This window comes from Cetorhinus maximus, chromosome 14 (genome assembly GCF_964194155.1).
Source record: "Cetorhinus maximus chromosome 14, sCetMax3.hap1.1, whole genome shotgun sequence".
NCBI lineage: Eukaryota > Metazoa > Chordata > Chondrichthyes > Lamniformes > Cetorhinidae > Cetorhinus > Cetorhinus maximus.
In genome coordinates, this window is record NC_135892.1 from 41,677,949 (window position 1) to 41,695,188 (window position 17,240).

A 17,240-nucleotide genomic window follows, 5' to 3' on the forward strand; every position below is an offset into this window, starting at 1 on the left:
TTAGGCAGCACCTTCCAAACCCACGCCACTACCATCCAGAAGGACCAGGGCAGCAGATACATGGAAACAACACCACCTGGAAGTTCGCCTCGAAGCCACTCACCATCCTGACTTGGAAATATATCGCCATTCATTCATTGGCACTGAGTCAAAATCCTGGAACTCCTTTCCTAACAGCACTCTGGATGTACCTACACCATATGGACTGCAGCGGGTTCAAGAAGGCAGCTCACCACCACCTTCTCAAGGGCAATTAGGGATGGGCAATAAATGCTGGCCTAGCCAGCGACGCTCAGGTCCTGTAAGTTAATTTTAAAAAGTCCTCGCTTCTGCAACAGTTTCAGCCTGCTAACCTCTGAAGGAAGATGCCACTGGACTTTTCGATTCTGGATTCTGGACTCATGTGAAACCATAACTCTTATTTTTATCATGGTCTTGCCCTGTACCCCTTTCTTTCCCTTATTCCCCTTTTATTGTATGAGTGCAAACAGGGGCTGACATTGTGAAACCCCTTCCCACATTATACGTGTGTGTAAAAATAAACCAATCCTCATATTTTACCTTATCTCAAGTTTGCTGTGGGGTTATTAACAGAGGATTAGATAACTCCAAACTGAAGGCTTGGGGAAAATATGCCACCGCTTATAAGGGGGGGAAATCAGAAATCAAAAACACCTTTCTGTTTATGGACGGGTCGTGAGTGGAGAAATCAGGGCTGTTTAAATTAATCCCCCCTCCTGTCCGTAACACAGGTTACTGCAGGAAACATGGTGATATGTTTGTCATGAACATGGTTACTTACTGAAAAATGCACTGCTGTCCATCAGCATCCTCGCCTTATCTGCATAATCTTCATTGTAAAAATCCCCCATGAGGAGCAAATCAATAGCATCTTGTTTAGCTCCATCAAAGAAATTGGCCTGAATTGTTCGAGATACAGAGCGTGCTCCATCTTTTACCTAGACAAACACAAATACTTTATTAATGAGTTTATAGCAACAGTTCCATCCTAATTCAACTTTTACACTTCCTAGCCTTTCAGGGGATAGCTCTGGCTCAATTGGCAATGCTCTCAGCTCAATCCAAAGCTTATGGGATCACACTACAAATATGAATGCAATACTGAGGAACTTTTGCACTATCGGAGGTACCATCTTTTGAATGAGACCAAAGCTGTGCCTGCCTAATCAAGTAGATGCAGAAGATTTTATTCTATGCACTATTGGAGTAGTATGCTCACCAATGGCCCCAGTATGCTCACCAATAACTCTCGGTCAACCAACATCACCAAAGAATGATCATCATTCAAAAATAAAAGCGCATGGTGTAGGGGGTAGCATATTAGCATGGATAGAAGATTGGCTGGCTGGCATGAATGGGTGTTTTTCAGATTGGCAGGATGTGATGAGTGGAGTCCCACAGGGGTCTATGCTGGGACCTGAACTTTTTCAATTTACATCAATGACTTAGATGAGGGGAGTGAAGACATGGTAGCTAAATTTGCAGATGACACAAAGATAGGTTGAAAAGTATGTTGTGAAGAAGACATGAGAAGGTTGCAGATGGATATAGATAGGTTGAGTGAGTGGGCAAAGATCTGGCAAATGGAGTTTAATGTGGGAAAAAGTGAAGCTGTTCACTTTGGCAGGAAGAACAAAAAAGCAGAGTATTACTTAAATGGAGAACGGCTGCATAATTCTGAGGTGCAGAGCGATCTAGGTGTTCTAGTACATGAGTCACAAAAAGTTAGTGTGCTGGTACAGCAAGTATTTAAGAAGCCTAATGGAATGCTATCCTTTATTACAAGAGGGACTGAACAGAAAAGTAAGGACATTATGCTTCAGTTATACAGACCATTGGTGAGTTTACACCTCGAATACTGTGTGCAGTTTTGGTCTCCTTATTTAAGGGAAGATGTAAATGCATTGGAGGCGGTTCAAAGGAGGTTTACTAGATTGGTACCCGAAATGAGTGGGTTGTCATATGAGGAAAGGTTGGGCAGACTGGGCTTGTTTCCACTGGAGTTTAGAAGAGTGAGGGGTGATTTGATTGAAGTATATAATATCCTGCACGGTGTCACCCTTTTAGGACAAAGATGATGAGAATTTTTTCCTCTCAGAGGGATTTGAAACTCTGCCTCAGAAGGTGGTGGTGGCGGGGTCACTAAATATTTTTAAGGCGGAGGTAGACAGATTCTTGTTAGGCAAGGGAATCAAAGGTGATTGGGGGTAGATGGGTATATGGAAATTGAAACAAGATGATCAGCAGTGATATTATTGAATAGCGGAGCAGGCTCGGGGGGCCGAATGGTCTACTCCTGTTCCTATTTCTTATGTTCTTATTAATTTGCTGTTTGTAGGAACTTGTTGTGCTATGGTCACCCACAAAGAAACACTGCAAATAGCACTGCAAAAAGTGTAGTCATCAAGTCCTATGTCAAAGGTGACCCCTAATCTGCAATGAAGAAGATTCGATCACTCTATGCATATGGGGTGGGTGGAGGGTTGGAGAGGGAGTGCGTTCTGAATTTATTCAGACCTCTGTTTTGCCTTTTAAAAGCCCAAAAGTCACTCCCTCATAAATTTGTATATACCATTAGCAGATTGCCAAGTGATGTCTAGAAACTTTCACACCATCAGGGATCAGAGTTATTGGCTTGAATATTAGCGAAGAAATGGAACAAAGATTGGGAATCCAATAGTGTGTGACGAACGTGCATCATCATGGCACACATCGGAACGTTCCATTTCAACAGAAATGCTTTATTTTCATTTTACTTCCAGGTTTAGCATTACCACTGCATGCGAGAGGGTGTGACACAGACCTGCATAATGTGATTTCTCCTGACTATTTAAAGGTCCAAGTTCATAGATGAAAAGGAGGAGGCTTGTTGCAGACTCTGACAGGAAAAACCTAACCAGGAAGTGGAAAATGAGTGCAAGTAGAAGGGAGGCTTCTTTCAGATTATCTGATGCGTGTCTGGATGTACTGCCTACATGGACAACTGACATTTTGACATCGGGTTCACTCCGGATTTAAAGTATACACGGGATGGCACAAGTCCTGATTTGCAAACATAAAATCCTGGTCCTGGTCTAGTGCAGAAATTTCCTCTAACTAAATATTGTGGAAGGCTGAAGTCATTGATTTCAGTCCCTGCCATAAAATCTGTTCCTTAACCACTGACTCCTGGCAACTGTCGGAGGCTAAAACAGACTGTTCGCAACTTTCTCGTCATACTTGACTCCGAGCTGACTTCCCAAACACGTATCCATTCCATCATTGATTCCACCTACTTTTACCTCCGTAATATGGTCCAATTCTAACCTTCGCTCATTTGTTGCCAAAACACTCACCCATGCCTTTGTTACCTCTAGTCTTGATTATTCCAATGCCCTCCTGATCAGTCGTCCATCTTTCACCCTACATAAACTTGAGTTCATGCAAAACTCTGCTACTCGTGGCCTAACTATGCCAAGTCCCATCCACCCATCGTCCCTGGTGCTCATTGACTTAAACTGACTCACCATCCATAGAAACACATAGAAACTGAGAGCAAGAGTAGGCCATTCAGCCCATCAAGCCTGCTCCACCATTCAATATGATCATGGCTGATCCTCTATCTCAATGTCATTTTCCCGCTTTCTCTCCATACCCCTTGATGCCCCTAATATCCAAAAACTTATCAATTTCTTTCTTGAATATACTCAGTGACCCGACCTCCACAGCCTTCTGATAGAGACTTCCTCATCTCAGTCCTAGATGGCCTGCCCCATATCCTGACACTGTGGCCCCTGGTTCTAGACTCCCCAACCAGCGGAAACATCCTCCCTCCATCTAGTCTGTCTAGCCCTGTTAGAATTTTATACGTTTCAATCAGATCCCCTTTCATTCTTCTAAACTCTAGTGAATACAGGCCCAGTTGAACCAATCTCTCCTCAGTCCTGCCATCCCCAGTATCAGCCTAGTGAACCTTCGCAGCACTCCTTCCATGGCAAGTACATCCTTTCTTAGGTAGGGAGACCAAAACTGCACACAATACTCCAGGTGTGGTCTCACCAAGGCACTGTAACTGCAGTAAGACATCCCTGCTTCTGAACTCAAATCCTCTTGCAATAAAGGCCAACATACCATTTGCGTTCCGAATTGCTTGCTGCACCTGCCAGTTTACTTTCATTGACTAGTGCACAAGGATACCCAGATCCCTTTGTATATCCACATTTCCCAATATATCACATTTAAATAATACTCTGCCTTTCTGTTTTTTACTCCGAAGCATATAACTTTACATTTATCCACATTATACTGCATCTGCAATGTGTTTGCCCACACACACAATCGCCCTGAAACCTCCTTGCATCCTCCTCACAACCCCGCCCAGTTTTGTGTCATCAGTCAACTTGGAAATAGTGCATTTGGTTATTACCTCCAATCCCATGTGCTTTACTTTTGCCCACTAGCCTCTTATGTGGGGCCTTATCAAAAGCCTTCTTGAAATCCAAATACACCACATCCACTGGTTCTCCCCTATCTATTCTACTAGTTACATCCTCAAACAGCTCCAGTAGATTAGTTAAGCATGATTTCCCTTTCATAAACCCATGCTGACTTTGTCTAATCCCATTAATGCTTTCCAACTTTTCTATTACCGTGTCTTTTATAATAGGCTCTACATTTTCCCCCACTACTGATGTTAGGCTAACTGGTCTGTAATTATCTGTTTTTCCTCTCCCTCCTTTTTTAAATACTGGGGTTACATTTGCCACCCTCCAATCTGTAGGAGCTGCTCCAGAGTCTGTAGCATTTTGGAAGATGGCCACCAATGCATCCAATATTTCCAGGATCACTTCCTTTAGTACTCTGGGATGTAGATTATCAGGCCCTTGGTTTTTTCAACCTTTAACCCCATTAATTTCTCTAGCGCCATTTTTTTTTACTAATACAAATTTTCTTCAATTCCTCCCTCTCACTAGACCCTTGGTTCCCTAAAATTGCTAGGAAATTATTTTTTTCCTCTGTTGTGAAGGCAGAACCAAAATATGTGTTCAATTCTTCTGCCATTTCTTTGTTCATTATAATTTCCCCCATTTCTGACTGCAAGGGACCTATGCTTGTCTTCACTAATCTTTTTCTCTTCACCTATTTATAGAGGCTTTTACAGTCAGTTTTTTTGTTCCTTGCAAGTCTACTCTCATGCTCCATTTTCCCTTCTTGATCAATTTTTTTATTCACCATTGCTGAATTCTAAACTCCTCCCAATCCTCATGTTTGTTCCTTTTTTGGCAATTTTATATGTCTCCTCTTTGGATCTAATACAATCCCTAATTTCTTTTGTAAGCCATGCTTGAGCCACCTTTCCTGTTTTATTTTCGCGCCAGACAGGAATGAACCAGGGGTCACAGTCTGAGGATACGGGGTAGACCATTTAGGGCTGAGATGAGGAGAAATTTCTTCACCCAGAGAGCGGTGAGTCTGTGGAGTTTGCTACCACAGAAAGTAGTTGAGGCCAAAACATTGTATGTTTTCAAGAAGGAGTTAGATATAGCTCTTGAGGTGAAAGGGATCAAAGGATATGGGGAGAAAGCAGGAGCAGGCTATTGAGTTGGATGATCAGCCATGATCATAATGAAAGGTGGAGCAGGCTTGAAGGGCCGAATGGCCTACTCCTGCTCCTATTTTCTATGTTTCTATGAATAATTGCTATAATTCATGCATATGTTCCTTAAATATTAGCCATTGCCTATCCACTGTCAACCCTTTTAGTAAGGTTCCCCAATCCATCATTGCCAACTCGCACTTCTTACACTCGTACTTCCCTTTATTTAGATTCAGGACTCTAGTTTCAACTTCTTCACTCTCTATCCTTATGAACAATTCTATCATTTTATAGTCAGTCTTCCTCAAGGGAACAAGATTGTTAATTAATCCTTTCTCATTGCACAATACCCAGTCTAGGATAACCTGCTCTCTAGTTGGTTCCTCAACGTATTGATATAAAAAAACCATCATGTACGCACTCCAGGAACTCCTCTTCCACAGTATTATTGCTAGTTTGGTTTGTCCAATCAATATGTAGATTAAAGTCACCCATGATTACAGTTGAACCCTTATTGCATGCGTCTTTAATTTCCTGCTTATTAGTTTCCCTTACATCTCCATTACTGTTTGGGGGCCTATAGACAACCCCCACCAACGTTTTCTGCCCCTTGGTGTTTCTTACCTCCACCCAAACAGATTCCACATCATGATTTTCCAAGCCAATATCCTCCCTCACTATTGCATTGATTTCCTCCTTTACTAACAATGCTACCCCGCCTCTGTTCCCTATTTGCCTGTCCCTCCTAAATACTGAATACCCCTGGATGTTCAGTTCCCATCCTTGGTCACCCTGCAGCCATGTGTCCGTAATTGCAGCTATACCATAACTGTTTATATCTATTTGCGCTGTTAATTCATCTACCTTATTGCGAATGCTTCGCACATTAAGATGCAATGCCTTAGACTTGTCTTTTTAACTTTGTTAGTCATCTTAGCTTTATTTTGCACTATGGCCCCATTTGTTTTTCACCCTTGTTTTTTTCTGCCTTCCACTTTTGCATCTTACTTTTCTGTCTTTTGTTTTATCCTGGTTTCCCCCTCCTCTGTCTCCCTGCTCCAGTTCCCATCCCCTTGTCATTCAAGTTTAAACCCTCCCCAACTGCACTAGCAAACACCCCACCCGAGGACATTGGTCCCGGTCCTGCCCAGATGCAACCCGTCCTATTTGTACTGGTACCACCTTCCGCAGAATCGGTCCCAATGTCCCAGGAATCTGAATCCCTCCCCCCTACACCATTTCTTCAGGCACATATTCATCTGATATATCCTGTTATTTCTACTCTCGCTAGTACGTGGTACTGGTAGTAATGCTGAGATTGCTACCTTTGAGGTCCTACTTTTTAATTTACGTCCCAACTCCCTATATTCAGCTTGAAGGACCTCATCCCTATTTTTACCTATGTCTTTGGTATCAATATGCACCACGATCACTGGCTGTTCAACCTCCCCCTTCAGAATGCCCTGCAGCCTCTCTGAGACATCCTTGACCCTGGCACCACGGAGGCAACATACCATCCTGGAGTCTCTTTTGCAGGCACAGAAACGCCTGTCTGTTACCTTTACTATAGAAACCCCTATCACTGTAGCCCTGCCACTCTTCTTCCTCCCCTCTTGTACAGCAGAGCCACCTGTGGTGTCATGGACTTGGCCCCTGCTGCTTTACCGAGAAGTCGTCTCCCCCAACAATATCCAAAACGGTATATCTGTTACAGCAGGGGGGCAGCCACAGGGTACTCCTGTACTACCTGCTTTCCTCTACTCTGCCAGTTCAGTTTTTGCCAGCGGTGTGACCACCTCACTGAACGCGTCCATGATAATCTCAGCATTGCAGATGCCCCACAGTGAATCCACCGTAGCTCCAGCTCCAAATTGCGGTTAGCCAGTAGCTGCAGCTGGACACAATTACTGCACATGGTCGCCAGGGACACTAGAAGTGTCCATGACTTCCCACATAGCACAGGAGGAGCATATAACAGGTGCGAGCTCTGCTGCCATGACTTCCCTTTAGATTAAGCTTATTAGTTACTCCCTTTAAAGAAGAGTAATCACGCTAGAGGCCTTATTCCACTCCAAACACTCCCTCTACAGTCCAAAGTCCTCATCTTATTTTGTTTAAGCTAATAGACTGCAGCAGCTTAATTAGTAGAAAAAGTAGAAGTAGAGAAGTAAAAGTGACCCTACTTAGCAATCAGCTGCCTCCCCTGCATTACATCACTTTTTGAATCGTGACGTCACTTTGAACTCAACCGCCTGAAGGTCCTGAGGGTACGCCTCTCCTCTCTGGTCTCGGCCTCTGTTTTTCGAATCCTTTTATACCATTCTCGCTGGCCTCTCCTCTTTGGTCTTGGCCTCTGTTTCTCACACCTTTTTATACCGCTCTTGCTGGCATCTCCTCTCCGGTCAGCCCGGAGTCTTTCCGGAACTCTCGCTCTGTCATCGTGCCGCTTTCAGCCCCGAGTCTTTCCGGAACTCTCGCTCTGTCATCATGCCACTTTCAGCCCCGAGTCTCTCCGGAACTCTCGCTCTGTCATCATGCCGCTTTCAGCCCCGAGTCTTTCCGGAACTCTCGCTCTGTCATCGTGCCGCTTTCAGCCCTGAGTCTTTCCGGAACTCTCGCTCTGTCATCATGCCGCTTTCAGCCCTGAGTCTTTCCGGAACTCGCGCTCTGTCATCGTGCCGCTTTCAGCCCCGAGTCTCTCCGGAGCTCTCGCTCTGTCATCATGCCGCTTTCAGCCCCGAGTCTCTCCGGAGCTCTCGCTCTGTCATCGTGCTGCTTTCAGCCCCGAGTCTTTCCAGAACTCTCGCTCTGTCATCGTGCCGCTTTCAGCCCTGAGTCTTTCCGGAACTCTCGCTCTGTCATCGTGCCGCTTTCAGCCCTGAGTCTTTCCGGAACTCTCATTCTATCCTTGCACTGCTTTCAGCCCTGAGTCCAGCTCTTGCTCCTTTTAAATCTCCGCTCTGACTCTCAGCTCCCGTTGTCTTTAAATCTTACCAAGGCTCCGCTTGTCTTGCGCTGCCTCCCAGACCCGCTCTGGTCTTGGGACTGGTTCCCCTCATTCTTTAAAATTGCCGCTCCACTCGCGCTATGTCTTGGTCCCTCTCCAACATTCTCATCCTCGTTTTCAAATTGCTCATTGGCCTCTCCCCTCCCTAAATCTGCAAAGTCCTCTGAGATCTCTACGTTCCTCCAATTCCGGCCACTTATGCATTCCTGATTTTAATCACTCTACCAAAAGTGCACGTGCCTTCAGCTGCCTCAGCCCTAAGCTATGGAATTCCTCTCTACTTCTCTTCACTTCTCTACCTCTTTTGCCTCTAAGATGCTTTTTTAAATCCTATTCGATTTCTTTTGTTCCTCTGTTCTAATACCTCTTTTTGTGGCTTGGTGTCAAATGTTGTTTGATCACACTTCTGTGAAGTGTCTTTGAAAATCTTACTCTCAATTAACTCGCCTTCCTGGTTGTTAACAGTTCTCTCTCTTCAGGTACTATCACTCCCTGCTTCAGAACTGTCATTGCCACCCCGTTCCTCAAAAAATCACCTTGGTCCTATCACCTTTGCAAACCACCATCCCATGGCCAACTTCCATTTCCTCTCCCAACTCCTTGAACGTATTCCAAATCCATGCACATCTTTCACAGAACTCCATATTTGGATCCCTCCAATCAGGTTTCTGCCCTTGCCACAGTACAAAAGTGACACTTATCAAAGTCACAAACGACATCCTAGGTGACCATGACAAAGGTATGCTTTCTCTCCTCATCCTTCTTGACATGTCTGCAGCCTTTGACACAGTTGACCACACCATCCTCCTCTCCGCTGTTGTCCAGCTGGGTGGGGCTGCTCTCACCTGGTGTCACTCTTATCTATCTAAGCATAGCCAGAGTAATATTGCAATGCCTTTTCTTCCAATCCCTGCCATATTACTTCTGGTGACCCCAAGGATCTATATTAGGCCCCCTTCTATTTTGCATCTGCATGCTGCTCCTCGGTGACATCATCCAAAAACACCGCCAGTTTTCACATGACACCCAGCTCTACCTCATTATCACCTTTCATCACCCTTTCCACTCTCTCTAAATTATCAGCCTGCTTATTTGACAGCCAGTACCAGATGATCAGAAATTTCCTCCAATTAAATAGTGGAAAGACCAAAGCCATTGTCTTCAGTCCCCACTTCATATTCCATTCCCTAGCTACCAAGTCCAGACTCTGCCCTGCCTCAGCTCATACGCTGCTGAAACTATCATCTGTACCTTTGTAAACTCTAGGCTTGACTATTGCAATGCATTCCTTACTGGCCTCCCTCATTCTTCCCTTTGTAAACTTGAGCTCATCCAAAATTCTGCTGCCTATTTCCTTACTCACACCAAGTCCTGTTCACCCATCACCCCTGTGCCCAAGGAGCTGCACTGGCTCCTGGTTAGGCAACAACTTAATTTTAAAATTCTCATTTTTGTTTTCAAATCCCTCCATGGCCTTGCCCTTCCCTATCTCTGTAAACTCCTCCAGCCCCACAATCCTCTGAGATATCTGCACACATATAATTCTGGCCACTTGAGCATCCCGATTTTAATTGCTCCAACCTTAATGGCCGTGCCTTCAGTTGCCCAGGCCCTAATCTCTGGAATTTCCTCATTAAACTTCTCTGGCTTTCTACCTCTCTTTCCTACTTTAAGACGCTCCTTAAAACTTACTTCTTTGGCCAAGCTTTTCACTAAATATCACCTAATGTCAAATTTTGCTTAGAACACTCCTGCGATGTACCTTTGGACATTTTATTACATTAAAGCTACTATTTGAATACAAGTTGCTGTTGTAAAGGAGCTATATAAATGCAAGTTATTGTTTTTGTTGTTTTCACCCCATTAAATTAAGCAGCAACAATTAAACAGCCAGGGCAATAATCAAGTAACACAATCATAAGTGTTTATATATTAACCCTTAGTTGGAAATTCTTCATGTGTAATGTAGAACAACAAATGTCAGTTGCTTACTCAACCATTAGGGGAACCCAAAAGAGCAGGAGAGAGGAGGACCCGGAGACAGACAGCAGAATCTAAAAGACCTATCCAGTTCAATCCAGCCAATGCCTCCAGAGCAGACCGACTGCATTCTGAGAAAAATCAAACCGTAATGCTGCAGGAAAATAGGCAGTTGACTGGCTGCTCATTATTTTTCTCATTTATCTTTCAAAACTTAGGTAATTTTAGTAATTGTAAGGTTTTTTTAAATAGTAATAAGGTTTATTAATAGTAATAAAGCTAATTAGATTGGCTGGTGAGTATTTCCTATTTATCTTAACTAGGGAATTTCAATCGGGGTAAGTAAATAGAACATTTATTGAAATAACAAGAATGTAACCACAGGCAGGACTAGAGATATTAATTAAAAGTTAATCAGTAAAATAATTAATTAAGTGAACCCAAAAAGATGGCGGGTAGGTGATGTGTGGCAGCTGCAGAACATGGGTGGTTGTGGACACCAGTGTGATCCACGGCAAACACGTCTGCAGTAAGTGTTTGCTGCTGGAGCCACTCAGAATCACTGAGCTGGAGGCCAAGCTGAACATACTGTGATGCACCAGGGAGGGGGAAAGTTACTAGGACACTGTTCCAGGAGGCAGTCACACCCCTGCCTTTACGTCAGGGATAGATGGGTGTGACTTCGAATGAGGCAGATATGGGGATCAAGAAAGTAGAAGTGGAGTAGCCTCAACCCTTGCAATTGTCCAACAGGTTTGAGGTTCTTGCTACCTGTTTGGATGAAAGCAAGGGGTTACAAGGTGAATGAGCGAACTGACCACGGCACCGTGGTACAGGAAGCCAATCCAGCAGGGTGAAGTTAATCGGAATGTAGTGGTAGTTGGGGACAGTATAGTCAGGGGGATAATCACAGTTCGCTGAAGCCAAGAGCAACAGTCCAGAAGGCTGTGTGGCCTGCCTGGTGCCAGGGTTTGGGTCTGTTCAGGGCTTGACAGGAACTCGCAGTTGGGGGAGGAAAAGGGGAATTTAGTGGTTGTGGTCCATGTAGGTATGAATGACATAGGCAGAACTAGGAAAGAGGATCTGCTTGGAGAATATGAGCAGCTAGGGGCTAAATTAAAAAGCAGATCCTCAAAGTTAATTATCTCTGGATTATTACCAGGTCCACAAGCAAATGGGAGTAGGGTAAATAAGATTAAAGAGTCAAATGTATGACTCAAAGATTGATCTAGGACAAATGGGTTTCAATTCATGGGGCAGACTGGGGAAAGTGGGAACTGTACCATTGGGATAGTCTTCACCTGAACCATGCTGGGACCAACGTTCTGGTGACTCATATAACTAGGGTAGTAGAGAGGGCTTTAAACTGAATAGTAGGGGTGGTGGTGGGGGGAGGGGTGGTGGTGAGGGATTAAGTGAGGGAAAATATGATAAATTAAAAAGAGAGAAGACAAGGCAAGAGAGAAAAGTAGCAATAAGGGAGTTGATAACCTGAGTGTGGCAGGAAGGGACAGAGCAAGCAAATTTACGATTACACCAGCAGATAAGGCTCAAGGCTCCGAAAATAATAAAAAGAAAGAATTAAAGGCATTCTATCAGATTGCACACAGCATTCGCAATAAGGCAGATGAATTGATGGCACAAATGGAAGTAAACAGGTATGATCTAATTGCCATTATGGGATGTGGCTGCAGGGTGACCAAGGCTGGGAACCAAATATTGAAAGATTTTCGACATTTAGGAAGGATAGGCAAAATGGAGTGTATAAAAAATAATTATAATAAAGTGTAAAGAGTAGGGATACCAGAAAAATTAATTAATAATTTGAATAAAATACGATAGCGATGGCAGGACAGGTGACATGTTGCTGCTGCAATATGTGGGAGCTACTGGACACCAAGGTAATCCAGGGCAAACACATCTGTACCAAGTATTTGCAGCTCGAGGAACTTTGGATCCGAATTAAGGAGCTGAAGTCTGAGCTACAGACATTGCGCCACATCAGGGAGGGGGAAAGTTACCTGCACACTTTGCTCCAGGAGGCGGTCACACCCCTCAGATTAGGTAATTTAAATTTGGTCTGTGATCAGAGACAGGAGGGTGTCACTGCAGGTGAGGTAGATGTGGGGACCCAGGGGGTAGCATTCGAGGAGCCTCGGCCCCTGCAGCTGTCCAACAGTTATGAGGTTCTTGCAAGCTGTGTGGACGAAAGCGAGGACTGCAGAGAGGATGAGTGAACTGACCACAGCACTGTGGTACAGGGAGCCATTCAAGTGGGGGGAAGAAATAGGAATGTAGTAGTGGTAGGGGACAGTATAACTAGGAGGATACTGTTCTCTGCAGCCATGAGTGAGAGTGCCAAAGGCTGTGTTGCCTGCCCGGTGCCAGGGTTAAGGACATCTCCTCAGGGCTGGAGAGGAACTTGGAGTGGGAGGGGAGGGATCCAGTTGTCGTCATCCATGATGGTACCAACGACATTGATAAGACTAGAAAGGAGGTTCTGCTGAAAGAATAGGAGCTAAATGAAAAAGCAGAGCCTCCAAGCTAATAATCTGGGGAGTACTACCTCAGCCACGGGCAAACTGGCATAGGGTAAATAAAATCAAGGAGTTAAATGCGTGGCTCAAAAGTTGGTGTGGGAGGAATGGGTTTCAGTTCATGGGACACTGGCACTAGTACTGGGGTAGAAAGGAGCTGTTCCAGTGAGGCTGGCTTCACTTGAACCAATGGACCAATGTCCTGGCGAACCGAATAACTAAGGCTGTAGCGAGGGCTTTAAACCAAATAGAGGGGGGACGGTTCTGGAAAGAGGGTGCATTGGCTTACAAAGTAAAAGGGTATGGCAGCCTTGCAGGGCAGCTATTTCGGTAATGATACCCAGAGTGTGACAAACTTAAAAAAAAGAGCAGCATATAGGTCAAAGGGGGAAAAATGGCAAAATGGCAAAAAAAAGGCAAAATTAATGGCTCTCTACTTAAATGCACATAGTATTTGGAACAAAATAAATGAATTAATGGCATAAATAAAGGTTAATGGGTATGCTCTTATAGCCATTACGGAGACATAGTTACAAGGAGATCAAAGCTGGGAACTAAATATTCAGGGGTATGTGACTTTTCGAAAGGACAGGCAGGAAGGAAAGGGTAGTGGTGTAGCTTTGTTAGTATGAGATGGAACAAGTACGATAGCAAGAAACAATCTTGGATCAGAAGATGTAGAATCCATACGTGTGGAGGTAAGATATATCAAGGGGGTCGTCTTGACTGGTGGGAGTAGTCTATAGGCCCCAGAACAGTAGATATGCTGTAGGACAGAGAATATGTCAGGAGATAATGAGAGCATGTAAAAAAGGCAGTACATTAATCATGGGTGACTTTAATCTTCATGTAGATTGAGAAAATCAAATTGGCAGAGGTAGCCACGAGCAAGAATTCAGAGTGTATTCGGGACAGTTGCCTAGAACAATATGTTGTGGATCCATCCAGGGATCAGGCTATTTTGGATCTGGTAATGTGTAATGAGGCAGGTTTAATAAATAATTTCACAGTAAAAGATTCCCTAGGAAACAGTAACCATAAAATTATAGAATTTAGCATTCAGTTTGCGAGTGAGAAACTTGGGTCGCAAACAACTGTGCTAAACTTAAATAAAGGTAACTACAAAGAAATGAGGGCAGAGTTGGCTGGAGTAGACTGGGATGGGATTTTAGGAGAAAAAGACGGTTGATGAACAATGGCAGACGTTTAAGAAAATAGTTCATGACTCACAACAAAGATATATCCCACTGAGGAAGAAGGATTCAAGGAAGGAGATAAACCAACCTTGGTTAACCAAGGAAGTTAAGGATAGTATCAAATTAAAAGAAAAGATATACAATGTGGCAAAGATTAGTGGTAAGCCAGAGGATTGGGAAAGTTTTAAAAACCAACAAATGATAACCAAAAAAATAATGTGGGAGAAAATAAATGTTGAGGGTAAACTAGCAAGTAATATAAAAACATACAGTAAGGGCTTCTTTAAGTATAAAAAAAGGAAGAGAGAGACCAAAGTGATCATAGGCCCCTTAGAGAATGAGGCTAGGGAAATAATAATGGGGAACCAGGAAATGGTAGAGGAGTTGAATAAATACTTTGCTTCAGTTTTCACATTAGAAGACACTAACAGCATTCCAACACTAAATAATCAAGGTGCAAAAGATGGGGAGGAAATAAATACAATAACTATCACTAGAAAAAACGTACGAGGGAAAATAAAGGCCAATAAGTCCCCTGGTCCTGATGGGTTCCATCCTAGGATATTAAAGGAAGTAGCTACAGAGATAGTGGATGCACTGGTAGTAATCTTCCAAGAATCCTTAGATTCTGGAAAAGTCCCAGAGGATTGGAAAACTACCAATGTAACACCTTTATTCAAAAAGGGAGGAAGATAAAAAAAAAAAGCGTTACTATAGGCCAGTTAGCTTAATATCTGTCACTGGGAAAATGCTAGAGTCTATTATAAAGGGTGTAATAGCAGAGCATTTAGAATTACATAATCTAAAAAAGGAGAGGCAGCATGGCTTCATGAAGGGGAAATCAGGCCTGACAAATTTATTAGAATTCTTTGAGGCGGTAAATAGCAGGATAATGAAGGGGAACCATTAGATATAATATATTTGGATTTCCGAAAGGCGTTCGATAAGGTACTGCATGTAAGGCTACTTAATAGAATAAGAGCCCATGGTGTTTGGGGTAGTATATTAGCATGGATAGAGGGTTGGCTAACTAATAAAAGATAGAAGGTTGGGATAAGGGGGGCATTTTCAGGGTGGCAAACTGTAACTCGTGGAGTGCCACAGGGATCAGTGCTGAGGCCTCAATTATTTACAATATATATTAATAACTTAGGTGAGGGAAGTGAATGTACTATTGCCAAATTTGTGAATGATACAAAAATAGATGGGAAGGCAAGTGGTGAGGATGACTCAAGGAGTCTACAGAGGGATGTAGACAGGTTAAGTGAGTAGGCAAAAAGTGGCAGATGGAAAATGTGAGGTTGTGCACTTTGGCAGGTATAGGGGAGCTGAATATTATTTAAATAGAGAAAGACTGCAGAAGGCTGCAGCACAAAGAGATTTGGGAGTCCTTGTACATGAATCCCAAAAAGCTAACATATAAGTTCAACAGGTAATGGGGAGGGCAAATGAAACGTTGACCTTTATTTCAAAGGGAATGGAGCATAAAAATAGGGAAGTCTTGCTATAACTATACAAGGCACTAAATAGACCACACCTAGAATACTGTGAACAGTTTTCGTCCCCTTACGTAAGGGAAGATATATTGGCATTGGAGGCAGTCCAGAGAAGGTTCACTAGGTTGATTCTGGGTATGGAGGGATTTTCTTATGAGAGGTTGAGTAGGTTGGGCCTGTACTCATTGGAGTTTAGAACAATGAGGGGCAACCTTATTGAAACATATAAGATTCTTAGGGGGTTTGACAGGGTAGATGCTGAGAGGTTGTTTCCCCTTGTGGGAGACTCTAGGACCAGAGGGCATAATCTCAGAGTAAGGGGTAGCCCATTTAAAACAGAGATGAGAAGGAATTTCTTCTCTGAGGATAGTTAATCCGTGGAATTCTTTACCGCAGAGGGCTGTAGAAGCTGGGTCATTAAGTATATTCAAGACAGAGATAGATTTTTAATCAGTAAGGGAATCAAAGGTTCTGAGGAAAAGGCCAGAAAGTGGAGTTGAGGATTATCAGACCAGCCATGATCTCATTAAATGGCAGAGCAGGCTCGATAGGCTGAATTACCTATTTCTACTCCTACGTCTTATGGTCTTATGGAAAAGGAGGTGGGGTAGCGCTGTTAATAAAAGGACGAGATCATTACATTAGTGAGAAAAGATCTTAGATCGGAAGGTCAAGATGTAGAATCAATTTGGGTAGAGCTATGAAACAGAAAGGGGCAGCAAACATCGGGAGGAATTGTTTACAGGCCACCAAACAGTATGGGAATTAGGACATGGTACAAATCAGGAAATTAACATGCAACAAGAATAAAAGTAATCATGGGGAACCTCAGCCTCCATATAGACTGGGTAAACCTAAATAGTACTAATGCCGTGAAAGATGAATTCTTGAAATGTATGCGAGATGGTTTTCCAGAGCAGTACGTAGAATCATAGAATAGTTGCAGCACAGAAGGCGGCCATTCAGCCTGTCATGTCTGTGCTGGCCCTCTGAAGCAGCAATTCACCTAGTGCCACTGCTCTGCCTTTTCCCCATTGCCCTGCAAATTATTCCTTTTAAGATAATGATCCAGTTCCCTCAATTCCAATCTCCCAGTTTCTCCATCTTAAGTCGTATCTATTCTGATGATGCCACCTTCCATGCTAGTGCTTCAGATGCATTTTCCTTTTTCCTCAACTGAGTAAGTCCCCCACAACCTTGGTTTATATTCCCTCAACCGTGTCCATTCCATTTCCTCTGCTCTCAGCCATTCTCTTTACCCCCAGAACATCGATTGGGTTCCCTTTGTCCTCACCTCCCACCCCACCAATCTCCATATTCAACAGACCATAAGAAACAGAAGTAGGAGTCGACCATATGATCTCTCAAGCCCACACTGCCATTCAATATGATCATGGCTGACTTTCACTTTCCCACCCACTCTCCATT

General features: G+C 43.5%; 1 protein-coding gene across 1 annotated transcript in view; it reads right to left on the minus strand.

The window, feature by feature from the left end:
* The window catches only part of LOC144689615 (synaptojanin-2-like), a 283,459-nt gene that overhangs the window by 122,545 nt on the left and 143,674 nt on the right, over window positions 1–17,240 (minus strand). Inside the window, 1 exon segment of the mRNA XM_078556842.1 lies at window positions 803–959. Within this exon segment, the coding sequence (XP_078412968.1) occupies window positions 803–959 (157 nt within the window).